General features: G+C 42.9%; 1 protein-coding gene across 2 annotated transcripts; it reads right to left on the bottom strand.

The window, feature by feature from the left end:
- Window positions 1-580: 580 nt before the first annotated feature.
- On the bottom strand, window positions 581-13,388 carry LOC135499517 (monocarboxylate transporter 14-like). 2 transcript variants are annotated; one of them, XM_064790318.1, is made up of 5 exons: window positions 8,607-9,978; window positions 6,231-6,425; window positions 5,676-5,819; window positions 4,093-5,268; window positions 581-3,323 (listed from the first exon to the last, which is right to left on the bottom strand). In XM_064790318.1, the coding sequence occupies exons 1-5, from the start codon at window positions 8,626-8,628 to the stop codon at window positions 3,115-3,117; spliced, it is 1,746 nt and encodes a 581-aa protein (XP_064646388.1). In that variant the 5' UTR covers window positions 8,629-9,978; the 3' UTR covers window positions 581-3,114. The 2 variants fall into 2 exon arrangements, 1 of the variants encoding a protein (XP_064646388.1); XR_010449303.1 differs by lacking the exons at window positions 581-3,323; window positions 4,093-5,268; window positions 5,676-5,819 and having other exon boundaries at window positions 6,288-6,425; window positions 8,607-13,388.
- Window positions 13,389-18,069: the final 4,681 nt, after the last annotated feature.

The raw sequence follows: 18,069 nt of genomic DNA, 5'->3' as shown, positions 1-18,069 counted from the left end.
CCATTTTTCTATCACAGCAACATTATCATTACGCTGTTCCTTCTTTGTATGACCCGATTTTTTCTGATACCAAGTCCCCGAATGAGTTCCTACTTTAAGTGAGTTTACCAGAACGCTTCATCGTCAGGCCAGGGTTTGTTGCCAATAAACCGATGTACCTGGTCACAAATCGGTATAGGACCTAACGAAATACATTTGGAAATGTGTGCGATTTTGCTGCTAACTGGCAACGGCTATGATTAGATTAGTTTTTGACCTCCCAAACCTGACACACCCGTAAAAAGACCGGTTCCCTGTCTTTCCGCACTGGTTTGGCCATACGGAGTTGATAAGTAACCGATCTCGGTACGGCTGCGTTATCCCACTGAAATGACGGAGGCCTTAGAGTCAATAAAAAACCCATTCTAGAACCGACTGTGACCTCATCTGCATGTCCTCCATACTCTACCAGCGCGCAGACAAGAGACGTTAATATGACGGCCATATTCGATCAAGATCGGGCCACAAACAGGCCACCTCCTGTAAAAACCGTACAAGACCGGCTTCCGCCAGCAGAGCACCAAAAGCTGTTCAATGACATTATATTTGTGACGAATATGATAGTTTCGCCAACATTGATTTTTATTGGAATAATTGGGAATATTTTATCGTTTCTTGTTCTTAGAAAATATGCAAGACAGTCGACATGTGTTTACATGCGTGCTCTGACTTTCTTTGACTCATTTACTTTACTGGTGTATTCCTTCCAGCGATATCTTCTAAAACTGACCCCGGACACGTTTTGGGTAAATGGCGATATATTCTGCAAGGAGTTTATATTCGTGGCTTATTTCAGTATGTCGAACTCTCATTGGACGTTGGTCTTAATGACAGTGGATCGTTTTATAGCTGTCGGGTTTCCGTTAAGAAGCGTCACACTGTGCACGCCACGTCGATCCAAGAAATGCATTATCGCAATGGCTGTGGTTGCTGCACTTTTCAACGCGCAACAGTTCATTAGGGTCGCGTATCCGCAGGCGAACGTCTTGAAATTTAAGTGTCCTTTCGATGTCGCCATCGTTTCACCAGACTACGAAATCGCCTTCCAACACAGCTTAACGTATCTAGTTTTTTACACGCCATTGTTCAGTTTACTTATCCTAAATGTCTTAATTGTATACAACGTCACGAAACGTGGGCAAGAGTCGAAGAATCTCGGGATTTCGGATTCGGTCCGAAGCGATTCGGTGCGCAAGTCCCGCCGTAGCCAGGATAGGCAGATCACAGTCATGCTTCTCTTGGTGACCTGGGTCTTCACCATAGCCGTCACGCCCTTCACGTTAGATCACCTCTTTTGGGATGCGATCTATCCATATCTCGAGGACACGGACCCGTCCCTACGTGAGTTACGGCACGTTTTATACGAGATTGCTTTAACTTGTATAATGATAAACCCCGCCATAAACTTTTATTTATACTGTCTCGGTTGCAAGAAATTCCGTGACGATATGAAGTCTACTTTCAGAATCGATTTGATGAGTCGAAATAATTCGGAGTTGATTAAAGCTAGCATGCAGAGTAAGCTTTATGGTTCTGCTCGCAGCGTAAATACTACATGTACCGACACTGAAAGAGGCTCAACTAGTAGATTCTGAATAAATTTGTCAAGAGCCGACACTATATAGACAGACAGTGTCACAACCAGTTGACACTAATAAGATGGAAAGTACGGAAACGAGACGGAATGTGTAGCAAGCAGGAGACCCCGCAGTAAGTTTATAACTGCCAGTAGACTCTCTGAAATTAGTTGGTAAGTGCGGCGACGAGATGGACAGTGTCACAGTCAGGAGACGCTCAATCAAGTGCAAGAACCTCAGAGACGGTCAGTGTCACAACCACTAGACTATGTAGGTGCGATATGAGATGGGCCGCGTCACCACCACTAGCCAGTCATGATTCACTTGTCACGAGTTGACTTGAAAACACGACGTAAGGATAAAAGTAGCATCGTGAATCGTATGTAGCCCGCTTTTTGGAAATGACTTGTTCGTTCTTTATTTCACTGAAAGTGACACACCGCCACGTTTATGCGCATCTCTTTTGAAAATGAGCGATCTACTTTTCTGGTATAAGTCGATTGACTCTTTATGACATTTCCACCACGACACCTAGCCAGGCTAGAATTCTAGGATTGTTACCAGATGGAACTACTTTCGTGAAATGGCTGTTTCCTGGTATTTTCATAAACTTGACAAACCTATCCCACTTGCCGAGTTTACTATGCGAGGTGCACACCCCTTTCTCCGCATGCCGACTTATCGGTGGTGAATATCGGTCCTAAAGTCTCCTCCTTTCACCGCCGATAACTACTGCCAGGTAATCTGTCGGACGCACCCTCATAAACGGGTGACCAATCAAACTGCTCGACACAAAGTAATTGAATGACGGCCTGAATTGATAGTGCCAACCTCCGGATCAGGTTACCCTTCTTCTATACAAAATGCCCTGTGCATCTGGGTCAGGTCAGCATCCCTGGAACCGTTACTCATTGAACACCTGGTCTTCAATTATGATGGCTTTCAGTGCGTGTCTCGTGCGACAACCACGAGTGAGTGTAATGTTAGTGTTGTCGCGACAGAGGACGCGTGGAAAATGAAGGGAATGCAGGGAGACTACCGATAAAGTGACAGCCCTTCTGATGGCCGATCGGGGGGAGTTATCGGCGGTGAAGGATGGATATGCGCACAACGACGGTGGATCGGCATGCTTTCTCCGGGGTTTGTGGAGATTGAAGTCGCCAGGTTGCTTGGAACAGCACCAATGGGCCTACCTGTTGTTGATGTAACTTCGTCTCAGACCAGGATTACATAGGATAACGTTGTTTTAAACTGTCATGATTCAAGTGTCACTTTAGCTGTCACAGGGATGTTTGCTACTTGACATAGGTTTAAAAATGTGTCAGGATAAGACAAAAGGGTGAAACGTGACAATTTGAACGAGCAGAATTGTGCACACGCCATTTGACGACTTCGTGAAAATTGATCGTGTCCACCTTTCCCCTACTCAGTGATGTAGCCTGAGAAAGTTCCTACACCCGGATGGCTACGTTTGCGAATGTGCCTCATCGAATTCCTGCTATAAAGATAGAGTCGATATGGCCAATTCTCCCGGCACGTTCAGCTCCTGCTTGATATCCTCATATGGCTCTATGATGGTACTGCTCGACTTCGAAGCGGGGACCGGGACGAAGAACTGTATTAGGAACAGGAAGCCAGCCGTCGCTCCCACTGCACCACACATGTAGAACGAGGGGTTGTATGACTTAGTGATGTCCTTGATGAAACCTAAGCGAAAAAAATCAATTGCAAATATGTGTATATACTGTGTTGATAAACATGTAGAGGGTGCTAAGGACTAAATTTAGAAAAGTGGCCTGCTCTGACCTTCCGTCTCTAGTGAAATGATGAGAGGGTGCAGTATTGGGCGACAATCCATCCTGATGAACACCTTGGGCATTGTTGGGTTCGTGCCACCTCCCGGGCCTCACATTGCCTTTTGGCGGTGAAGATGGTTGCCATCATGATGCCCCCAAGAAAATAAGCTGGTCTGTGTAGCAGAATCATATGTAAGGCTGTCGGTTGACGAGTCACATTCACACAACTACGACAGTATTAAATCTTATGGTTTCGATTAAAGTTAATATACCGGCAACGGGATACAAAAGATAAGCTGCATTCTTATGTCCACAAATTTCAATGTGGTCAACGGCAGTCCTTTGAACTCATTTCGCCTCTCAATTCCACCAGCCACAAAAGATTCTGGCAGGTCTATTGTGGCACTTGACCGATTTACTAAATTTGAATCACCACCGTGATAACACCGCGTGATGACCAATAGAATAGGAACTAAGCAGTGGTTTTAGCACATTTCTTCTCAGACATAATACGTGCAGGCCAATAATTTCACCAGTTAGCCAGCAAAATATGATGAAATATTTGAAACTGTAATGTGCAGCGACCGCTACCATACTAAGTTCAGCTCTTCCTCGCCAATGCATAGCTCAGTGATGCCAAGACACTTCATTAAGGAACTAAAGGAAGATGAGCCACTTACCTATAACAGATGGCCCACAAAGCAAACTTATACTCCTAGAGAACATGGCCAATCCCAATCCATCAGCCTGTCTCTCCCTGCCAACAATATCCACAAACACCACGAGTAGCTGAGCGATGTAAACCCCTTGCGTCAGACCCAAGGCAATTCCCACTGCGGCTAAATTCGCGAAAGAGAAGGTCAATGGTGTCAATGATATTACCATGGCGTTGAGGAATATCGTGGTGTTCAAGACGTGTCTTCTGTGTGGCCGTATCATCTTTCTATCAACTAAAAATCCTGTGAGAAGTTTGGCAGGAATGTCTACGATGCTCGAGACGGTTAACAGCATGGCAGCGTCCGATAGAGTGGCACCACGTTCCTTTGCAAGCGCAGGGAAGAATGTCATGAAGGAGAGCTGTGCGAATCCTACCAGCATGGTCTGGCCTAGATACATCCAGAACCCGGGATATTTCAACAGGGAGAGGTCCGGTAGGAAAGCTGGTCTCTTGGTGCAACATCTCCCTGAAGTTTTGCCCAAATCATCGTTTGACGATTGTGCAGATTGGTTCGTTGTGAATTTGCCTTCACCAACTTGAATACAGGCGTCACTAGCTTCGTTTGTTGAGCATTCACGAACTAAATCCGGACAGGAACACATGCTTTTTGTACATGTATCTTTCTCACAATTAAATATATCGTCTGTTTCAATGGCGCCGTGAGAAAAACTATGTATATTCGCGTTGTTGCGTTCTGCTCCTCTCGTTGCAGCCTTCGCTATAAAAACTTCCTGATTGTCCACAGTTGGTGATTTTATTGTCCTTCCAACAACAGAATCATTCTTAGCACCATTCGGGTCACTCCCTTCGTCTGACGAAAGAAACTTTGACTCATCACAAATTCCACCGTTCAGTAGACCATCTTGCTCGATTGGAGCTTCGTTTTCCTCGGCCGTTACTATAATTGGAGGCCGAAAGAGTAAAGCCACTACTACGACATGTAAATTAATTGCTGAGAGGACAAAAAGTGTTCCACCGAACCCAAACGTGGAAATGAGAAAATCAAATAGTGGCGGAAAAATCATCATTCCCAAGCCTCCTCCTGAGGCGCTGACGCTTCCAGCTAGGCCAAGTCTTTTGTCAAAGTATTTGACGGTCATGATCAGGGCACACGGGTAGTAGAGCCCAGTGCCGAGACCTGAAAGATGGAATCATAGAAACGGATTACGCAAACATTTGAAATAAGAAACAGCATCGATAATTACGTCATTCTCACAAATCCAAACTCTCACAAATCACTTACCGTATCTAAATAAAGGAGACAGTTTCTTCTTTACGGTTCACTTTAGCTGTTGGTACATGACATTGAAGAAGTCAAAAAGTTGTCAAAATCACATTTCGATGTTTAGTTGAAGTATTTTAGATTGGAATTTGATGCCTCACGCTGTAAGAATAAATGTTCTCACCATTTACCGCTCGGGTGGAACTGTCATTTCGCCCAAGACCTCGTCGAGATGCCCGGCAACCTATTCGGCATAGACTCACGGCGTATGGTGAGACAATTACTACCTTCAATTTAGTATTAATCACTTAAACCATACTTACCATAGCACAGACCGAGGGAGAAAAACTCATACGGGATACTGATAGGGAAAGATCCAAGCAGCAAGCCCACAGAGGCGATCAACCCACCAACTATGCTTATGATGCGGCACCCAAATCTCTTACAAAGGGCACTGGTGAAAGGGGCTGAAAGCAAAATAAGTGAGTCTTCGTGTTAAGGTTCAATAAAATGCTGTCATGGCCACTTGTGCTTGCTTTCTTCTGTATGTCTCTATGACAGTTGATGACACTATAGTTGTTTATGATATACTATATCTTTAGTGAATGAGTCTAATAGGCTGATTAACATAGATGTTACTTGAATTGTAACGTGTCACTGTGGTGTCTAGTAACAAGTTATCGCAAAATAGCGGACTACATAAGATTCACATTATCACTTTTCACCCTCATGTCATTTCACGTCATGTTTTTAGTTTAAGGCAATTAACAAGTGCTCGGGACAATTGACATCGCAAATCGTATGCAAATCCGGCCTTCGGTAACTGTTCTTTACTATTTGTATACCGTCTAAAACCAGTGGCAGTCCCATATAATTACCAACAATGAGCCTGCCCGCAGTAGCTATTGCAATGACCCAGGCCGTGGTAGAGGCGCTCCCTTCCAACTTCTCAAGGAGCTCGAGGTAGATCAGTCCCATACATTTGTCAATTCCTTGGACGAGGAAGAATATCGAAAAACATCCGAGCAACACCATCCAAGACCAGCCGTGGTCCAGTGATTTGTTGATTCTAACTGAAAGAGGATAAGACCAGATCATGAGTCCCCTAAGCTTCTGAAATATACTGTTGACACGTAGTTACGTCAACATTGTTTTCAAAAGTGGTCGTTTCTATTCAATTTAACCCCTGTACTTAAAACAACTCTCCATAACTCCCCATTTTGTCATCCAGTCCGAATGGCGTTAAAGGCCCACAACGTTTGATAAAAATGTGAATTTTGAAAAAGAATTTGAAAACTTACAATGGCGTAATAGTCTTATAACTAATACCAGTACGCACTGAACAGAAATTTCAACATTGACGTTGTACGTGGAGAAATATTCATGTATACAAATACTATGAACACAAAGTTTCAACAAATTTGTATGCATAATAACTACATTAGGGCACTGTGTATAATTGCATTTCTATTTACCTAAGCCACTTAGTGATGTACCCCCTTTTTATAAGGGTAAAACTATTGAAATCATACGCCACACACCGATCTCATGAAGGCCATGCAACCAACTTTACACGTAATACTATCGAAAACAAGTTCGGGTATTTTCTGACCACCTCGTCAGTTACAATAATTGATTTATGATTTTTGTAACGTGTCATTCGACCTTTGAGGAATGAATGGTAACACCAAAATATCGAGTAATATTCAATAATTTTCCGTGTTTATATCTAAGTAAAGTGTTGCAGTTGCGGGCTGATGCGTTTACTTCATGTAGATATCAGCTCAGAGTAACCACTCTACGATATCACGGCCTAGAATAATCAATGACGATGCAGAGAATTGAGAATGCATTTTATAGGTCATGCTGAGATATGCGTATGAAGCGAATAGACATGCAGGCATTCAGCAAACACTCGTTATGTACACTCATGAGGGCAGAGACCTGTATTCATCCACGAGCGGAAGTGTGGCACAGTCACATAGAGCTTATCAAAATGTCAAGTTGTGGTAAATACATGGCTGGGATGGACCAAAGTGGAATTAATTCTCAATCTGTGTAGAGTCAGGCCATCACAGAAATATGCTTTTTGATAATATATTTAAGAAAATGTGGTCTCACTGGTCAGTTTAGAACTTGTACTTTGACAGGGCCATATCAATGCGCCAGTGACGTTTTGATGGATATGGTGTACGGAAATCTTTTTTTCTCAGGCAATCGGTATTGGAATTTTTTAAAACTTTATTATGCTATTGGCAAAGGGTTCTTCTTGACACATATAACATTTTGTGCAGATTGATTGGTCCAATGAGTACTTTTTTTACCAAAACCTATGCACAACAATGTACACGTAATGTACACATGTTTTAATAGAGGACTCTGGCCATGAGATGAATGGTCGTATGAAGTTCATTGGGACTACAATAGGTTAAACGCGCTTCAATAAAAATTGACTTAAAGTGCTTCCAATTCAAGTCGTAGGTATATGCTCGAGTTTTGCACGCCTAACGGCCACTGTAGTATGCCAGTGTATGTGAACATTAGAGGTAGGCCCACGACGGGAGTAAGTTTCTTTAGGCGGAGACTTGATTGACCAGCAGGGTCATTGGCAATCGTTGCTCTTGTTATTCACATTCAAATACTAGAGGATTATAGAAGGCCTAAAAATTACTATTACGAGCTAGGAAATGTGCAAGCTATGGTGGACCAGCTGAATAAAAAGTATTATTTTCTTATCTCCCTATCCCAGAAGTTACAGTTGCCAATCTGCCTTACTCTATTCCCCGGTTTGCGAAGTCATCACAATGCGTACTTGGTTTAATGTGTCCCGGGTTCTATGTGTGCCCAGTAAAAGGGGGAATGCGGGGTTTAGCTTAGGATAAGGGTTGCCGAAAGTAGCAAATCGGAATGAACTACACAAATTTCCCAATCTACTGGTGAACCAAAACCCAGGACGCATTTCGATTTTGGAACACAAACCAGTAGAACTTACCAGGCTGGTTACTCTAAGTTAAGGGTTGACAATAGGGACCACCATTTAGGCTAGAACGTGAAATCCAAAAGATATTAGAACTCCTCAATATTGAAGCGAATGCCAATTCCAAAAGGAGTTTGTTCTTTGTCTTCCAGAGAACGGCCTCCCATGTTTTGAATTATGATGGAGTTTTATTTGCTTAAGGATTTCGAGTTCTAACCAAAATGGTGGTGCTTATTGCCAACCCTAAAGTAAAACCTTAACCGAAGCTGAAACTTACCTTCCATTTTCGGTTCCTCCATACATTTATTTCCATTGTATACAGGTGTAGTTTGCACACACTTCACCACTGCGCTCGATGTCGATAAATAATGGTGACACAGTGCTCATGCATACAAACCATTCAAGCTGTGATAATTGCATTTGCAGATAATCGACGGGGAACCTTCGGCACTGCGGACTGGGCATGATAACCCTCGAGCAAACACTGGTCGCCTCAACTAAATATTGAAGCACATGTTTAGTTTTTCATGTTTAAGAACAACTTACTTTTGTCTTTCAAAGGGGATCTCGCACGACCAGCGTTTAAGCCTACTTTTTTACACTTTCATCTCATTTCATGTTTAAAAGTCTGGCACATACGAGTAAGGTGGATTCGGCCTAATGAACACTTGGACGAGAGGGCCCGCTTATACTGTTCCATGCATAAACTTGATTCCTGGCCACTCCTTCATCAAAATGATTATCAAGAACGTGAGAGCAGTGCGGTTAGTCCGCATATTATATATTATATGCCGGGGTGATCCGTTCTTTGACTTTATCCCAGTCACTGAGAAAATACAAGTCCGAGGGGCCTCTTTCAGAGAAGTAAAGGGTTGGGATCACTTCCATGGAATTCTTCAATCAAACATTTGACCCGATCCGACGATCGCTGCAGCGGCCTTCATCTCATTAGGCATAAAATCTATCTCTGTTACATATTTCGGACCGATATCTACATGTATATACGCTATGAGCCCAACAACACTCGGTTGCATTGCATAAATACCATACGACATCATGAACAATGGGACGTAACCTTGACCCAGACGGAGTCAAAGATCGCGGCTCGCGGCGGATTGGTGACGTCATTGATGTTCTTTGCGCAAACAAACACCCTTTCAGCTCCTGATACGGTAGCGTACATTGCATTAACAGTCCACACAATATTTTCACAGCTGAGAAGACCGTGGGTCCTTCTGCAAGATGTCCAAAAAAGTTTGGTCTATTTTTATTGTAAGTAAGTAAGTAAGCCAAACGAGGCCTGGTGGACATCAGTGGAACTATTACGAAGGAGCTCCACACGAATGTCATTATTCGCGAACGCCATCTGCAATACATTCTGAGCACTACATGCATGATGGAAGCAAAATAAAGAATCGACACACGAAACGTGACAGTGTTGTCTATTTAACGCATGCAGTCAATCAAAACACACTGTTGTATTTTTGCTGTGAGCGGGACATTAAATGGTACAGGCTGTATGACTTTTTCTGGTAGTTTTGAAGTTAAATAACGTTTTCATCAAGCAATACTTTCCGAGTCAGTTTCTTGTAATCAGAACTCTAGGAGCGAGAACATTTTGTCCGGTATCACACTGTCCTCAATATACACGCTAAATCAATGTTTTACCATCAATCACATTGTCAGTCAGATCGTAAACCGAGTCAGGGCCATCACGGATTACTCCCTGGTTTAGATTTGACCTTGAACCCCAGGTATGAAGAAATTTGTGCAGCATGTATGCCGAATCGGAGGCTTTACTTTTAAATCCATCCTTGCGGAGGATTTTACAAAGTTGTTTCTGTTCATTGTCTAAGACTCCACTAGCACACGCTATCTGGACTTTCTTTTTCTCTGCACTGTCGAACGTCGGGCTGAAATAGTCCGGTTTAGCTAAGTGGACCTTATCGTTATCGGAGTGATCGCGGCGATTGTACTTCATAAGAGTTTTGCTAAGAATATCGACACTGGTACATTGAGCAGGTTTCTCAGAACAGTCTAGAAATAAAGTTGCTTCCTTTAGGCTGTTTATCACTGATCCGAAGAAGGGGTGATTTGCCCTACAGGCCATTATATGCATGCTCACACAGGGAGCATTTCCCGGCCGGGGCTTGTTATAGAATTTACAGGCCACGGGGTTCTCCTGCGCCAGGACACACGGGTAGCGGTGAATAAGCTCCTCCAAAGGTTTGAGAGGGACAACATCAATATCCGAGTAAATACCTCCAAATTTATACAAAACGAGAATCTGAAATGCTCGCACCTTGTCAATAGGAAACTTATAACTTTCCCACGTTGGTACGAAGTCTTGAAAATGACGCTCAACGAGAGCATTCATGTTTGCGTCATCCCAGAATGCTAGTTTCAAAATGGCGTTTGTTAATGACCATTGTTTCACCCAGTGGTTGGCAATTTCGGGTAGTTTGTTGGTGCGCCACGTCAGATGGACCAATAAATCAATCTGAGTCACTTTTGTAGTCGTCAGCACTGGGTGCTGCACATTGATGTTGCCGTTAATCTCCCTTTCATCTGCTTGTTGAAAGTTACTTTTCGGACGGCCAGTTGTTACAGGTTGTTTTACCTGATGGTGTGGTTGCATTGGTGCATTCACGTCATCTGTATCAATTTCAGGTTTATCTGTGACAACCCTACCCAACACATCGTATTGTTGTTTCTTAATTGGTTGCTCAGGCATCTTTGTTGGTGTAAACCTATGGTGAACATTTTCATTCTCCTTCTGATCTAACTGTTGCAATTTACTTTTTTGACGTCCAGTTGGTGCTGCAGTAGCAGTTTCAGGTTCGTCCGTGAATATATTACCCCACAAGTCAACGTAAAAGTGTTTTTTCGTGGTCGGATGCTCAGATATTTTGGGTGTTGTAGGCTTTGTATGTTCACTTCCGTTGTCCTTATCTGCTTGTTGAAAGTCACTCTTCTGACGGCCAGTTGGTTCAGGTTGCGTAACCTGTCTATGTGGTTCCAATGGGCTGTACACACTATCTGTAGTAGATTGAGGTTCATTAGTGACAACTCTACCAAAGAAATCAGTGTTAAAATGTTTTTTCTTTGTTGGCTGCTGCTCAGGCACTTTTGTTGTTGTAATCACAAGATGCACATTTTCATTTTCCTTTATCTCATTTTTATTTGCTAGTTGAAAGTTACTTTTCTTACGGCCAGTTTTCACACGTTTCCTTACTAGCCAAGGTGGTCGGAATGGTATGTCTTCTTCAACAGGTTCAGTTTCTGGTTCATCAGTGATAATTTTACCCCGCATGTCAAGGTAAAAGGTTTTTTTCTTAGTCATCGGTTGTGCAGACACTTTTGTTGTTGTAAGCACAGAGTGCAGATTTTCATTTTTATTTTCAGATGGTTGTTGACGGCTTATTTTCGTACGGCCGGTTAGAGCAGGTTGCCCTGCCTGCCTAGGCGGATGTAGTGGTCTGTCTGTGGCGGCTTCAGGTTCCTCATAGATCTTTTTACCCCACATGTCAAGGTAAAAGTGTTTTTTCTGAGCCAGTCGCTCAGACACTTTTGTTGTTGCAAGCACAGAGTGCAGATTTTCATTTTTATTTTCAGATGGTTGTTGACGGCTTATTTTCGCACGGCCGGTTAGAACAGGTTGCCCTGCCTGCCTAGGCGGATGTTGTGGTCGCTCAGACACTTTCGTTTTTGTTAGCACATTAGCTTTACTTTTCTGAATCTCCTCCTCATCTGCTTGTTGAAAGTTACCTTTGGTATGGCCAGTTGGTACAGTTTGCTTAGCCTGCCTATGTGGTAGCAGTCGTCTATTCACGTTATCTCGGTCAGACTCGGGTTCATCCGTGACAAACCTACCACGCAAATCAAGGTAAAAGTATTTATTGTTCATAGGTCGCTCGGTCACTTTTGTTGTGTGCACAAGATGTGCATTTTTCTTTTTATTTCCTTGATCAAAATTACCCGTCAGATGATTAGCTGATGCAAGTCGATTTACTTGCCTCATTGGTGGCAGTGACTCGTTCACTTCATTCGTTTCAGATCCATGCACATCTGTGACAGTTTTACCGCCCAAATCTAGTTTAGAGTGTTTCGTCTTCGGTTGCTCAGGCATATCAGGCACTTTTGTTGCAAGCACAGAATGTAGGACATTGCTTTGTTTCACATCCTTATCATCTACGAGAGGTACGTTACCGTTCTGACGGCCATGTGGTCCTTTAGGAAAATGTGACTCTGCCCATACCTTAGACTTTAATTTAGCAAGTTCTATTTTTATTTTACGTACTTCGTCGACACTTAGAATCTTCTTTTTCCAATCCTCAGTTTTTGTGTCCTTCCGCGGATTCAAATCCGAGATGCCACCCGTTGATAAATGTAACCTCTTTAGAATTGGATTCAGGTGGTACATACAGAATATTCCTATGAACGTCACCAGGACTATTACAAGACAGCACACGTATCGTCCGCTAGTACAAGCCATTTTTATCAATTGGCGTCGGCGGAACCGACCTGGTGGAATTAGAGATGAGCCGATACGAGTCCGTTTCCTGGAAGAGTGTATGATTTCGAGTGTCCGGAAGTTGACGAACAAGGCGAATATCAACGAGCGACTCTCAAAAGTAGTTTTTCTTCAACGAGTTCAAATGTAACCAGTCTATCAAGCGAGAGAACAGTAACTATCAAGTTCACTGCTTTTAATGTCAATCAAAAGTTATGAATGTGGATTTCAATAATCATCATGTCCATTAACTTGCCTCTCACGTGTGAATTCTCGCATGAATTCTCGCATGTAATGATTAAGTTGATTTATAAGATATCCAGGTTTCGAGTTGAATGAGAATATGTCCGTACTTTTACTGAATATTTCAACAGACCACTTTGAAACGTCAGGATAGCTTAATAAACCATCCAACGTGTCCTGCAGTATGTGTCAGTCCTGTAACGCACATACAGCAAAGATGGCGACTGTAAGACTGTCTTTAAGATATTGACCACTGCCCGCCAAATAACAGCACATTTTGCCCCGATTTATACCACTGCTTCCTCAGTAAGTGATGTACTACTGAATGCATAACGGCTTCCCTTCATGCGGCACGTGTTGTCGTTGATTGTTATGGATATATAAAAACAAAGGATGTCCTGAATCATCCGCCAACAGCCTGCTGTAACATGTTGTGAAAACACAAAGCATGCCCCATGATCGAGGAGGATATAGGGCGTGGATCCAATCCCAAAAAGTCTTGGTTTTTGAATTCGTGACAAAACTTTGGAGCCGAGTAAAAATGCTCTTGTCTTGATAGGTGAGGTGCTTACTTTATAACAAAATTTCTCGAAAAAAAGTAGCTCCTAAACCACATTTCTATATTTATATACGTGTACACATATATTGACATTAGTAACCAGAAAATCCTGTCAACAGCTCTTAACTAATTGAACAAGATTGGTTCTACTCTTCTCTCCCAGATGGCAGAACAGAATAAAGCAAATTTGACCACCTAGGTGAGACGTGGTGAACTAAAACAACTACTCTCAATGCTTGGATATTCTTGTGACAAAAGTCAATATATCCTGTTTACGTACGCGTGCAACTGTTTTTGTTGGAACTTTTTAATTGATAGGTGATATCACCTCATCCATCATGATAGTAGCATTTTTACTCTGTCCCCGGAATGGTCCAGTATGATGATTGCGTGTGTGTGTGTGGGGGGGGGGGGGGGGGGGGGGGGGGATCTTGTCACGTGTCAAGAGCTTATGATAGGTTTAAAAAACAGAGTTCCATATCAGGGCTAGGTTGTTCAAAACAAGGAAGTCACTTATCGACTTGGTGTTAGCTTATCCCTGAGATAAGTCTAAAGGACCTTTTAAAACGATATAAAGCCAATTTAAAGCTAGAACTCAAGTTCATGAAAAAACCTATTTCGAACAAAACGAAATTTCTTTGATTATTCTAGCATTAAAAGAACGATTTTCGCAGCTCTTATCAATAAATCCGCTCGCAAGAAGTTGATGGTTAGCATGAACAAAGCCAAGTTTACCGTAACCAAAACCAACATTTCCCTACTTTTATTTGTTGCAGTAATCAGTTCTCATTTCCCAACACCACAACATGTACAGTCACCATGATATGATATATGTGTTTCATACTTTTCTTGCTTTCGATTACCATTCTAAGCTTGGTAAATTCCGCCATGTTCAGAGCTGGACAAGCCTAGAATCTAGGTTCAGTAAATCTCTTAGCTGTTCTTGTTCTCAAAACGGCACCCAATCAAATGAATAAACCGGTTATGGGCCATACTAGACTCGCCCGTATATTCTCTCAATGTAGTAGAAGCAGAAATGCGTCCGGCCCTATAATTATAGACGCCGACGGATTACGGCATATGACTCTATAGAAACCATGACCGTCAATTGCTCAGAGATTAAAGCGCATAGTAGAATCCTTTGTTCCCCGGACATTGTATGATGGGATATTTCAAACTCTTACAGCGGTGAAATGCACTCTCAATTTCACAAGTCATGAAAGATCGGGTTGGTTTATTCGTTACCGGAAAGCTCTTCCCCAATACACAATACGTTTCCATCGATTGGGCACTGTGCAAAATACATTCATACACTAAATCAGTGTTTCACCATTGATCATATTGACCACTGAATCGTAAACCGAGACAGAGCCATCCGTGATAACTCCCTGATTTGCATTTGACCTTGAACCCCAGGTATGAAGAAATTTGCGTAACATATATGCCGAATCGGGAACTTTACTTTTAAATCCATCCTCAAGAAGAATCTTGCAAAGTCGCTTCTGCTCATTGTCTAACGAAGCATCATCAGCGCAAGCTATTTGGATATTCTTTTTCTCTGCAGGGTCAAAGGTCGAACTGAAATAGTCCGGGACAACAAGCTGGACCAGATTTCCCTGCGACTGATGGCCAAGTTTGTACTTCATAAGAGCTTCACCCAAAATATCGGCACTGGTGCATTGCGCAGCTTTTGCAGAACAGTCTTCTGACAAGGCTGTGGATTTCAGTTTCTTTATCAGTTTTTTCAAGAAGGGGTGGTTTGCCCTGCAAGCCATAATGTGCATGCTTACACAAGGAGCTTTTTCAGTTTTGCGCTTGCTGTAAAACTTACAGGCCACGGGGTTTTCCTGTGCCAGGACACACGGGTACATGTTGATAACCCCCTTCAACGGTTCAAGGGGGACGACATCAATATCGGAATAGATGCCTCCAAATTTATACAAAACGAGAATCTGAAATGCCCGAACCCTGTCAATTGGAAACTTATAACGATTCCACGCTGGTACGAAATCTTGAAAATGACGCTCAACGAGATTATTCATAGATGCGTCATCCCAGAATGCTAGTTTCAAAATGGCGTTTGTTGTGTGCCATTGCTTCACCCAGTCGTTGGCAATCTCGGGTAGTTTGTTGCTCCGCCACGTGAAATGGACCATCCGGTTTATGCCAGTCATGGAGATCTTGCGGTTGTCCTGCAGCAGGGGTAGCTCGTCGTGTTCAGCAAATCTGCTATTTCTCGGTGTCACTTTCTTCTGATGTCTAAACACGTGCTCTTGAGCCTTGGGCTTTCCTATATATCCCTGAACCCGTACCAATGGCTGTGTGATTTGCTTGGCCACGTTCTCATCTTCGACGGAATATTTGCCTCTTTTCGATTTGTCAATTTTCGAAATTTTCCGTTCGCCTTCTTGATCTTGATCGTAGGTTACTTGAGGGTCGTCACGTGGTGCGAGTTTTTTTACCCGCTCCACGGGTGCCTGCTTAGGTTTTTGCTTGTCATGCGCATCAGCTTCAGGTTCATCAGTGACAATGTTACCACGCAAATCAAGGTAAAAGTATTTTTTCCCAGGCCGCCTCTGAGATAATTTTGTTTTAAGCGCAGGATCGACAACTTCACCTCCTTTTATATCGTCATCTGCTGGTTTGAAGTAGCCTCTCCTTAGGTTGTCACGTGGGACCTCAAGTGGTTTTTTCTCAAGTGACGAGGCTCTTAACTTAGATTTTAATTTTGCAATTTCCATAATCTTTTTACGGCCTTCATCAAGACTAAGAAGCTTCTCCGTCCGAAATGGTGCCTCCGTATTCTTCCCCTGCTTTCGCGGGTTCAAGGTCACGATGCCACCCGATGATAAACCCTTCAGACCTGGATTCACGTAATACGTGAAGTAGATTCCTATAAGCGACACCAGAAGTATTAGAAGGCAACAGCAGCATCTTCCGCTCATGAAACGCATTCGTATCAGCTGGCGTCGTACGGCAAATGTCTGGAGAGGGCTGAAGGTGCAGTCAAGGGCTGAGACGCCACGTGTCATGATCGCTGAAATAAGATTACAGGAATGTCTAATGGAAGAGCAATTAAGACCGCTTTGAAGGTTGAATAGGTCATATACCAGCGTTTGTCTCCGGGAGACACTGTTGTTTTTTTCTTTAACGATGTTAGTGTTAACCTGCGGATCAGTCGTCAGCTCATTGATCAGTAAGTCCATAGTCCGTTAAGAAATGATACAGAATTCCTTTATGAGACATCCCATAACTTCTGAGGTGAGTGAAAAGGCCACCTTTACCTCTGCGTGGTACGTGTCTGGTGATTTCCTCAACTTGCTGAATGAAAAATCCACGTTTCAATTTGAATGACGAATGAGTCCCACTATTGCAAAGTCAGTAGTCCTTTCACCAAACAAGGAACATGTTCTGACCTTGATAGCCGAATTAACAGTCTTTATCCTGTCCCGTATACAGCAAAGTTGGTAGTCAAAGGACTGGTCAGTTAATATTGATCGATGCCAGTATTTTCCCCGATTGAGACGATTTCAGCTACGTATGGTGATGTATCACTAAAACGTAACACATTTCATGTACATGCGACAATGCAACCACGTGTTGCCATTAATTGTAATGAGTATGATGAGAACACACAATGCGTTAATTGAAATCGTGCGGCGACAGGCTGTTGTGGTAGATTGTAAATAAAACAAAGAGGATACCATAATTTGTGTGCGATGTTGTCAGGATGGATCTTGATATGTGTCGGGAACTTCTGCAGGGCATAGACTGTACCGCCAGCGGTGGCGGAGAGAACAAATTTGAATCTTTCGCGTGCATGTACGGGTGTCAAAGTTGGTCCGAACGCTGAAACACAGTTAAATTAGTTACTGTAGTGAATGATGCAACGACGTCATTTTGCGTTATTTCCTCTCTTACAGCCCCGAGAGGACGCTTATTTTGTACGACTGTCTTGTTACTGCTGCAGTGTAAGGACCGTACCGCTCGTACTGATTGGCCATGCCAAGGATCGCAAGATGGATGAGGTTGCGTACACGAGGAAAATTATTAACAACATGAATGGCCATATGATGCACAAAACCGAAAATTTAGTTTTAGTATCAAGAAAGACTCGTCCGTAAATCTCAACCAGACACTGCAAACCTATTCATCAAGAAACACAACTAATATATGGATTTATCAAGTTTTAATAATTTAAGAGAATTGATTGTTTTGACGATCGATGGGTTATGCCACGCAATGATGAAACGGACCCGTGGCGAACTTGATCGACAGCAATCGCTAGTAGCGGCTTCACTAACTTTTCCTGATTTATCCGACTTAAAGAGGTTGAATAGCGCCTCCAGAAGCAAGCAACAGCGCCACCCGTAGCAGAAATAAGAACTGCTTAGTGACGTCATGGTTTCCATATACGGCATCTCA

The sequence above is a fragment of the Lineus longissimus genome, chromosome 15 (assembly GCF_910592395.1).
Source record: "Lineus longissimus chromosome 15, tnLinLong1.2, whole genome shotgun sequence".
Taxonomy (NCBI): domain Eukaryota; kingdom Metazoa; phylum Nemertea; class Pilidiophora; order Heteronemertea; family Lineidae; genus Lineus; species Lineus longissimus.
The sequence above is the reverse complement of the archived record's forward strand: the minus strand, read 5'-3'. Positions and strand labels throughout refer to the sequence as shown.